The sequence below is a fragment of the Microtus oregoni genome, unplaced genomic scaffold (assembly GCF_018167655.1).
Source record: "Microtus oregoni isolate MIOR12 unplaced genomic scaffold, Mior012 000050F_ref0000143, whole genome shotgun sequence".
NCBI classification, from domain to species: domain Eukaryota; kingdom Metazoa; phylum Chordata; class Mammalia; order Rodentia; family Cricetidae; genus Microtus; species Microtus oregoni.
Window position 1 is genome coordinate 2,707,753 of NW_024543256.1, and position 10,292 is coordinate 2,718,044.

The 10,292-nt window shown below is 34.8% G+C and overlaps 1 protein-coding gene across 1 annotated transcript; it reads right to left on the reverse strand.

Annotated features, from left to right (window-relative positions):
* Positions 1-2,850: 2,850 nt before the first annotated feature.
* Positions 2,851-4,275, reverse strand: LOC121437025 (cyclin-D-binding Myb-like transcription factor 1). Its single transcript, XM_041636898.1, has one exon. It carries the CDS (start codon positions 4,189-4,191, stop codon positions 2,965-2,967), a length of 1,227 nt encoding a protein of 408 aa, XP_041492832.1. The 5' UTR covers positions 4,192-4,275; the 3' UTR covers positions 2,851-2,964.
* Positions 4,276-10,292: the final 6,017 nt, after the last annotated feature.

Genomic DNA, 10,292 nt, shown 5'->3' on the forward strand with positions numbered 1-10,292 from the left:
AATGTAGTGTGTAACTTCAAAAAGAGTTAAGGGAAATCTGACCTAGAGAGATCAGATTGCCTCAATTGATCTGTCTTGGTTAGTTGCGGAACTGGGGTTCAAAATTAGGTCAATTACATTGCAACCAGCATAGGCATGCTTTAAACATACACATTGGGTAAAAAGCAAGATATTCCTTCTAAAGATAAAAATTGTCATTAGCCATTTGAATGAATCTGACTCTAAAGTTTAAACTAAGAAAACAGAAATAACATTTGGTGTACTTTTTAGAATAAAAAACATACTTGGTATCTGAATTTTTAAGTTTTCAAGGAGATTGTAATTTGTTTGCCACACTATCAGTGCTAATTACATTCCCACCAACAGCTCCAAAAGTTCTTTTCTCTACATTCACACTAACTGCTCTTTGTTTTACCACTTTCATATAAACCATTTCTTACCAGCCTAAGGTGATAACTGATGAAGTTTTTGATTAACATTTTCTTTGTGATTAGTGATATTCAGAATTTTTATGTTCAAATTGTGAACTCACTTCTTATTTAGCCTCTCTAGGATCACAAACTATAGGCTCAATGTCCTTTATTTATGGCTAGAAACCAATTATGAGTGAGGACATCCCATGTTCCTCTTTTTGGGTCTGGGTTACCTCACTCAGGATAGTGTTTTCTATTTCCACCCATTTGCATGCAAAATTCAAGGTGTCATTGGTTTTTACCGCAGAGTAGTACTCTAATATGTATATATTCCACACTTTCTTCATCCATTCTTCCATTGAAGGGCATCTAGGTTGTTTCCAGGTTCTGGCTATTACAAATAATGCTGCTATGAACATAGTTGAACAAATGCTTTTGTAATATGATAGGACATCTTTGTGAAAGATTTCCATGTTTGAGTTAATCTATAAGAAGTCTTCATGATTGCTTTAAACATCCCTTCATGCAGAAAATTTTCATCAAACACACATACATGAAAGTATCTTAATCTTTTTCAATGTAAGACATTGTTCTTATTAAGCTTAACACAAACAAATTGTTCCCTAATTAACACACATTTCTTATCTTGTTTGAGTTTTGTTAATGTGAAATAGTTAATTATGCTTGTAATTATATCATCAAAATTAAACTATATAACTGTACTTTTGGTGAATATTTATAGTTTTCATTTCAATTCAAATCTACAAGTCAGTTTAAACAAAATCAGCAGGAATAAAAATTGATCTGTGTTTTTCGTTATATATGTTACATTTGTCTTTAAATTTGCAATTTAATGTAGCATATTGCCTGGTGAAGGAACAACACAGGTTCTCTCTCTGATTTCTGTGTATTTAATATTATACATGTAATAAACCTGTTCTGGTTATCAAGTTCAAGGACTATACCTCTTTTAACATTTAGTTTTACTTCACTGTTCTAACTATGAACTAAAAGTAGTAATTAGATGAGAGGGTGAAAACATCGTCCATAAAAGTTGTTTTGTTTAATAATTCATATTCCCCTTAACAACAGCAAAATAATAGTAATTTTCTTTACTTACATTCTAGGGCCTAAATTGACTCTAGCTGCCAACAATAGGCTAATCAAGAATAATTAACATGAAGTCATCTCCAAAATATCTTTATTTGTATACAATAAGTTCTTTCTAGGACTTATTTCAAATGTAAACAATCCTTATGTATATTTGATCAATACTATGTCTGAGGTATAATATGAATATTACTGCAGTTAACCTTTAGTGATTTGAAACCTTTCAAGTAGCTGAGGGGGGAAAATCCCCTCATGATAACATTCCACACAGGAGGATGTACAATTATACTACTCACTGTCCACTCACACAGTATTATAAAACTGGATCTCAGTGGTATTGAAAATTGTAAAAAGAAGTCATAGTCTTAATGTTCACAACTAACTCACTGTAGCTATGTGAGTCAGGAGATAAAAAGTAACAATTATTGACAAACACTCCTGTTTCTCTGCAGATACAATAACACTTCATTGCCATTACTGTAACTATGTGATTCAGAAGATTACAAATTAAAGTCTCTCAGGCATCACTCCTCTAATAAAATTGTTTTTGGAATTTTGCTTGTTTCTAAGGATATACTAGTAATATTTTGCAAGTCCAATGTCCTTTTTGACTTTAGAAATGGAGTTGCCCATAAAGGAAACAATGGTATGCAATGCTTGTCATTTTTTGGTTTATGAGAGCTATTATTGTTGTGAATGGCAAGACAGGTTCAGCACCTGTAAAAGCCAATGCCTTTGATAAAGCCAGGTAGTGAAGGGGCACAAACCATGGTTTTGTCACCACTTGTGTAAAGGAAACACTTGCTCTGCTATGGTGAGTAACTCAATCCTCAGAAATCCAAGCACTGGATAAATCAGAGTGAATTTCTTATTTTTATGGTTGGTGTCACAGAATTATTCTGGTGTAATTATAGCATAGTTCATTATCTCTATGCTTTTTGGGTCTCTGAATTTAGAAACAAGGGCACAATTAAATGATGGTTACAGAACGAGGTTAGTTAAATAATTCTGTCAGGTAATTTCTTTGCTTTAAATTAATTTACAAGACCACAAAAATCAAAGCAATTGATATCTGTATTGACTGTTCATTCTGCTTGGGATGTGTAAAAAGCATTGTTATTTTCCTCAAATATTTTAGTAATGAATGTTGATATATGACACTCCACATGTCATTTATTTTAGTGTTCAGTAGATATTCTGGGGATAAAAAGTGAAAAGTGATGGGTTAGTAGAAGAAGGTGCAGCACCAGAACTTTAAGGGAAGTCCTTGAGCTAAGTTTCTTTGAAGGATGTTGACTCAAGGTGAGGTAATGGAAAGAAAAAAGAATCTCAAACATCTATTGTGGTTCATTGGGCAGGGATATTGTTTCAGAGTTAAGAATAGCCACAGGGTAGTCTGTTGAAGAACCAGGAACAATTTGGAGTATAATTTGCAATCCTGTCAGATGCATGTACTGTTATCATCTTCTACACCACTGACTCCGCAGGGGACTTGTTGAACACTCATATCAGGTTTGTTATTTGACAATTCAGATCCTGATTTACTTTTCCAAAACATGAGGCTGGCATTTTGGCTCTCATATATTTGTTGAAGACTTTTTACTAGGACTGGGAATGTGAAGTCCTTATGGTTTGTAATTTGCCGTTTAATGGTCCACCATTTACTATGCAGCCATTGTGGTGAACGAACACTTTCCCATCCTTTAGCTAAGTCATCCCAGTTAATTTCATTTTCATCAGATGCATCAAGTTCTGAAAGCTTGTTTATGAGAGTGACCTCATCTTTCCTTGTCCACTCAGTTCCTCCAGTGTGTTTCCAGTTCAGGTAGTTGAGCCATTTAGCACGACACTGCTTTGCTGAGCGAGTACCTACTCGTTGAGCCACTATTGCCCAAGACACACCCTGTGTGACTTTTTCATCCATCTCAGTGCATGTCAGTTCATGAACCACATCTCTGAGAAGCTGTTCCTCTTCTTCGGTCCATTTCCCTGTGTTCCAATTATCCTTCATTAGTCGGCAGCGGTCTTTGACAGAAGATGGACTTCTTCCCATGGCGGCACCTATTTTTGTCCAGTCATTACCATGCTGCTGCCAAAGCTCCTTGAGCTTCGCACTTTCTTCAGGGCTGTACTTTCCCACATGGTTTCTGTCATCGTACATTCGGGCCACTCTTCTATATACTGAAAACAAAGGTCGATTCAGACCCAATGATATAGTCTTGTAGAAATCTTTTCTTTTACCTTTTGACATCTTAAAAATGATTTCGGTGGCATTCTCTACTCCATGTTCCTTCATATAGCATTCAATGTTGTTCATTAAAATATCTGTTTCCTCCTTAGACCACACTCCCTGCTTCCATTTATGTCCTTGTTTGATTAGATTATCTTTATCTTCTTTAGCTGTTAACCATGCTTGTCTAATGATTGACTCGTCCTTATTTGCCAAGGGAATTTCTTTTTCTTGTTTGTCATCCTGTAAAATCACAAACTGCAGCATAGTTCCCCCAGTAATATCTTCATCTGCCAACTCTGTGGCTGAGGTTGTGGCCAACTGAAAACTCTGTTCCATTTTTGGTAGTGGGAATGCAACTGCTTGTACACAAGGAGTAGAATCATCCTCTGAGGACAAACAAGGCCTCTTATTCAGAGGTTCAGTAAGGTTTTCCATTTTATCAGCTTCATTCTGAAGGCAGAGAATGAGGTTTCTCTCTGTGTCTTCCGTAGGTAAGACAGAACTTACAATTTCAACTGTTACTGGCTCAGAATCTTCTTCAAATGTACTCATCTTCAAATCTAGTGTCAGGCTTAGATCGGCCACAGCATTTCACATGTACTCCAGTCTCTTCTTAATCTGAGTAACATGAAAGTGGTGTTATCTGCAGTGGTTGCTTGTTTAACATAGGCAAGCAGAGGTTTAGCTAAAGCTGCTAAGTGTGACAAAGGACTGGAAATAGTTGAGCTTGAGGATGCTTGATACTTTATCTTTTCTCCTGATATAGTTGGCAATATGTGTTTGATGAAAAATCTGAGAACACAGGACTAGTTCAAGAGATTCCAAATAATTAAACATGGAAACTTTGGGGAATCGTTGATTTATCTCAATATGCAATTAACTCCTGAAAAATAAAATTGTATTTGTCCATTAAATGAATCCTAGGATCACTTCATATTTCCATTGCAGTGCTTACATCAAACAAATACTAAAATTGAAATAGATCCTAGAATGCCATTATTTACATGTGTTTTTATAGTAAGTAAGGCAACTCTCTCAAACAGATTTCAAAATACAAAAGAAATTTAGACATTAATACATTTCCACATAATATTCCCTCATAAAAATGTAAAACATTTGATGAAAGAAGGAAGACTGACTTTCAGAATCCAAGGAAGTTCATAGAAAAAAAGTTACAACATAAATACAATGTAGATAGTAATATGTGTTGAATTTTATTGTAGAAGTTATTTAAATTGCATAATAAAAGACCTATTTGGTATAAATTTCACCACAATAGTCAAAAATTTATTTTAATTTAACCTGTATACTTGGAAGGAAACAATAGTGTGTTGTTTTTTATTGATATGTTTCAGTCTAATAAAGAATATGAACACAACACAATTTCTATAAGTGTGTGAAATATTTTAAAACCTTGCTGTCTGACATATAATATGTCTTTTGAAAGTTAAATGTATGTTGGGTGTGTTGGATGTTGACTTAATATGGTAAATACTTCAATATAAAAAAGACAATAACCTACATAGTGTCTTTAATTTCATGATATTGTCTTGTTGATAATCACATCCTTGTATACATTTATATAAATCACTTTGTTAAAGATGGTAAATTAAATTATCATACAATTTCATGTTTTCAGTAATCATTTGTTTACACAGGTTAAAGTTAAGTGTGATAATGCAATAGACTTCTTTGATTTTTTTTAGTTTTCATTTCTGGAAACTAAGTGTTTTTCAGGGTAGTATTTTCTTTTCTGTCTGTCATTATTATTTTAATAGAAGGTAAGACAAGTTTTCAGTCTTCTGTGTGTATCAACGGCTTTACTCATCTTTGTAGTAAATTGCTTATTGTCTATTTGCCCACCTGTATTTTATAACACATTTACATTTTGAATTTCTATTCAGAATCAATTATTAATACTTTTATTAGTTAAATAAACTTGAAAATTTATGTAATATATTCATTCAAACTTTTTTTTAAATATTGCCCCAGTATCTTTTCCATTCTCTTGTATAAGAAAATTCAGATCGATTTTTGTGTACTTAACACTGACATGCAATCAAATTTGGAACAATCTCATAGTCAAGATTGTAGGCATTTCTATCATGTATGGTATATAATCTACTCAAAGTTTAGATGAAAAATTGAGTAATATATAAATATATGTTGATAATATATGTATATACAGAATAAATAGCTATATTAATTCCATTCATGTTGGAAAAATAGTAATAGTAACAGTAATAATATTGGAGTAATCAGTAATTATTTCTGTTATAATACCATAAGAGAACACTATTTACATACCTTGAAAAAATTATTTACACATTTAATAGAAGAAGATTCAGAAAATGATAGTTCATAGATTAACCTGGAGTATGTACAGAAGTCAAGATGAAGATAGAACTAATTGACCTACTCTGAGAAAACTGTAAGACTAGCCTTAGATGACTACCATTTTGAAAGGTAAGGATACTCAGAAAACTTAGATGTCTAAACGTATCTGACCTCATCTTGAAAAAGAAATAACCAAGATGAATACATGCTCTAAATAATATAACTGGCTTAGCTTCTGATATTCAATACATACACAGTCATTAGCTATAAACTCAGGGATGAATGTAAATGAAGTATAATAGTGAAAATGGTGTTATGAAGTAAAATATATGTAGAAAAAATGCATAAATTGAAACTAAGTAGTGGTAAGAAGACAGTGGCATAAGCAAGAAACTAATGAAGAATAGAACATGACTAGGAGAATTTATAACAAAAGAAAAATCTGGTACTAAAGATATAAATGAAATGAAGTTATTAAAATCTATCAGAATATTAAAAGAAAAGTCACTTGTATGCTGTGAAATATTTTGTGAATAGTAAAGCATTGTACACCTTAGTTTTCATTGTAAAATTAACAAAACCATAAGTCATCTGAGAAGATGGATTCTAAAATGAGAAATCACTTTGGCCTATTGTCATGACTGTGAGCACTTGCTTCAATGAACAGTTGATAGTAGAAGACCCAGATCACCACTTACAATGCCATAACTATTTATATGGTCTTAACACCCGTGAGCAAAACTGGGACATTTGTGACCTGCCAAATGAATGCATAGGCCCTTTTCTTTTTTGAGCCCCATTTAACTTACTCATTTCAGATATATAGCATGAATTTTTGTCCCATCCATTCAGAAAGAAAAAGATTATCTCCACCCCTTGCCATGGAGAATAGACTCTCTCACACAATTTGATTCTACTACAAAGTCATTGCTGCACCTATTTATTTAGTTCTTTCTCTAGACAGAGAAATAATTGATGTTTCTAACTACAGCCATCTTCACTATCTGAGTGTTTTCCATATTGAGGAATGAGCACTAGACTCTTATGATAAGATAAGCAACTTACATACAGACTCCCTGTCCTGACTCATTTTGTACCTCTTCCTGTATACTCTCTTCATCTGAGGATCAACAATATACGCTGTTAACCCATCTCCACTTCCCCAGTTCCCTTAGTTCTCTTGTCATTATTAATCAGAGGTCATACACTTCCAACAGAAACTGTCCATACCCAGTATGCACACTTGGTTTCTTCTCTTAGCTAACACTAGAATAGATGTTCTTGCTCCACCCACCCAGGGAAACTGGATGATTACCCATTTTCACGGAAAAGCACTACACTCACACCAACAATTCCATTCAAACACTTAACTTGCTTTAGAACCACAAGTCTGGCACTTGCTTTCTGAGAAACCCTGTCTGACCATCTTTTTAGGTAGGAACCCCAAACTCATATCACCAAAACAAGTATCATCCATTGCTTGTGGAAAATACCTAAGCACCTACCACAGACTCTTGAAGACTGACTCAACTCTTAGAATCCTGTGGGTTCTATTCCTTATCTGTGAAACTTCATTTATCATGAAATGAACGAAGACTACTTCTGAAACTACATATGAACAAATGCACAGAATCACCCAAGGACTGAATTATAAGACTCACGAAGATAGTCAAACTCCTGAGAAGTTGAAGTAAAAGGAAGTGGAACATTAAAAACCCATTCAATATAAGAGCATTAATATTTACATACCAAAAAATACTACAAACAACCTTACTTCAGATACATCGAGCCTGTCACAAATACAAAAATAAGAGTAACCAAAACAGTAATTTTCTATCTCATAATTTTACATTCTCATAGTAATAGCCCCTGGCAAACCGACCTAGATGATTTATAAGACAATGATTTCAAAAAATCAAGAATAAGCATGGTGATCATAACATCCTAGCTTGTTCTAGACTTACTGCTGGGTCATGCCCCCCAACCCCAGCAGACATATGCCACTCAGGGGCAGGAGATACCAGTTAGAATCACATTGAGTAACGCACCTGTCAGTGGAACTTTCCCTCTCATTAGATATTCATCCTAAAGAAACTTTTCATAACCCTCAGAATTTCAGCTCGTCATCAGCCCTGCTTGCCCTGCCCTCAAGCTCAATTAACTTCTGACCACTTACCTGCAAGCCACACTACTCACAGTAGGAGAAAACCACACCAGCTTGAACAGACTTCTGCTGCTTAAGTGCAGGCCACACTAGGCAGAAGAACAGTCTGCACTAATCAGAGGAACAGAAACTATTTGCTACACCAAAGACTAAGTGATTTGCAAGAAGTCCAACTGCAAATGTCAACAGGGACTGCCTCCTAGATTAGAGGTCACATCAGCAACAAGAAATCCAGGCCACAAGGACTATAAAACCAAAAAGAAAACAGAAACTAAGGAAAAAATACTCATCCAACAAAGACAAATTCAGAAATAAGGAACTAGAACTAACAATATGAAACCCAGGTGGCTAAATGCCAATGTAAAACTCTAATCAGCAACAGCCAAAGAAATATGTTACCACTAGAGCCCAGGTATCCTACAAAAGCAAGACCTACATATCCCAAGATGAGTGACTCACAAGAAAATGAACCTAAACACAACTTTATGAAAATGAAAGAGGTCATTAAAAAAAAACCTACCTTAAAGAAATCAAGAAAAAGAAAATAAAAAAAATTAGAGGAAAATTAAAAAAAAAAAACTAAAGAATGCCAAGAAGGCCAAGAATAAACAGAAATGGTGAAAGAAACTATTACATGAAAATCAAGGTAGAAGCAATAAAGAAAACGCAACTTAGGGAAATTAGTAAATGGAAAATCCAAATAAGTAAACAGGAACTACAAATGCAAGCATCAACATCAGATACAAAAGATGAAAGTGTCTAAGATACAATAGACAAAAAAAAAAAAAAAAACAGTTTCTCATTGATCAAAGAAAATGTTAAATCTAAAAATCTCCAAAAACAAAACATTCATGAAATCTGGGATACCATGTAAAAGCTGAACTTAAGAATAATAGAAAAGGAAAATGGAGAAGAATCCCAGCTCAAAAATCCATCAAATATATTTTTCAAAATCATAGAAGAAAATTTCCCTCACCTGGAAAAGTACATGTCCATAAAAGTTCAAGACATTTACAGAACACCAAATAGATTGGATCAAAAAAGAAAGTCCCTGTGCCACATACTAATCAGAACATTAAGCCTACAGGAGAAGGAAAGATAAAAGCTGAAAGAGAAAATGCCAAACAATATATAAAGACAGACCTAGAAGAATTATACCTGAAATCTCAAGGGACATTGTAAAAGGCAGAAGAGCCTGGGCAGAAATCATTTTCCCCCATTTTCCTCCCCCTCCCCCACTCCCTTCTGCCTCTCTCTCCAGTCCAAAGAGCAGTCAGGGTTCCCTACCCTGTGAGAAGTCCAAGGTCCTCCCCATTCCATCCAAGTCTAGGAAGGTGAGCATCCAAACAGACTAGGCTCCCACAGAGCCAGTACGTGCAGTAGGATCAAAACCCAGTGCCATTGTCCTTGGCTTCTCAGTCAGCCCTCATTGTCTGCTATGTTCAGAGAGTCTGGTTTGATCACACGCTTTTTTAGTCCCAGTCCAGCAGGCCTTGGTGAGCTCCCATTAGATCAGCCCCACCCCTCGCGGTCCTGACTTCCTTGCTCATGTTCTCCCTCCTTCTGCTCCTCATTTGGATCTTGGGGGCTCAGTCCAGTGTTCCAATGTCTCTGTCTCTGTCTCTATCTCCATCCATTACCAGATGGTTTAAGTGTATAATTTTTATCAGACCTTCAGATATGAGCTATTACAAATGCTCCTCAAATACTTCCACAAAATAGGAACATTGCCAAATTTATTTTATGAGACTAAATTCATCCTGACAAAATCCAACATCAAGTTGTTATGAAAGAATTGGAGATATCATGGATACAGGAAACATACCAAAACATAATAAAAGCAATATACATCAAGCTGACAGCCAACATCAAATTAAGTGAAGAATAAAACAAAGCAGTTCTCCTAAAATCAGGAACAAGATAAGGCTGTCTACTCCCTCGATAACTAGTCAACATAGTACTTGAAATTCTAGCTAGAGCAATAGCGAAACTAAAGGAGATTAAGGGGGTATAAACCAGAAAGTAAGAAGTCAAA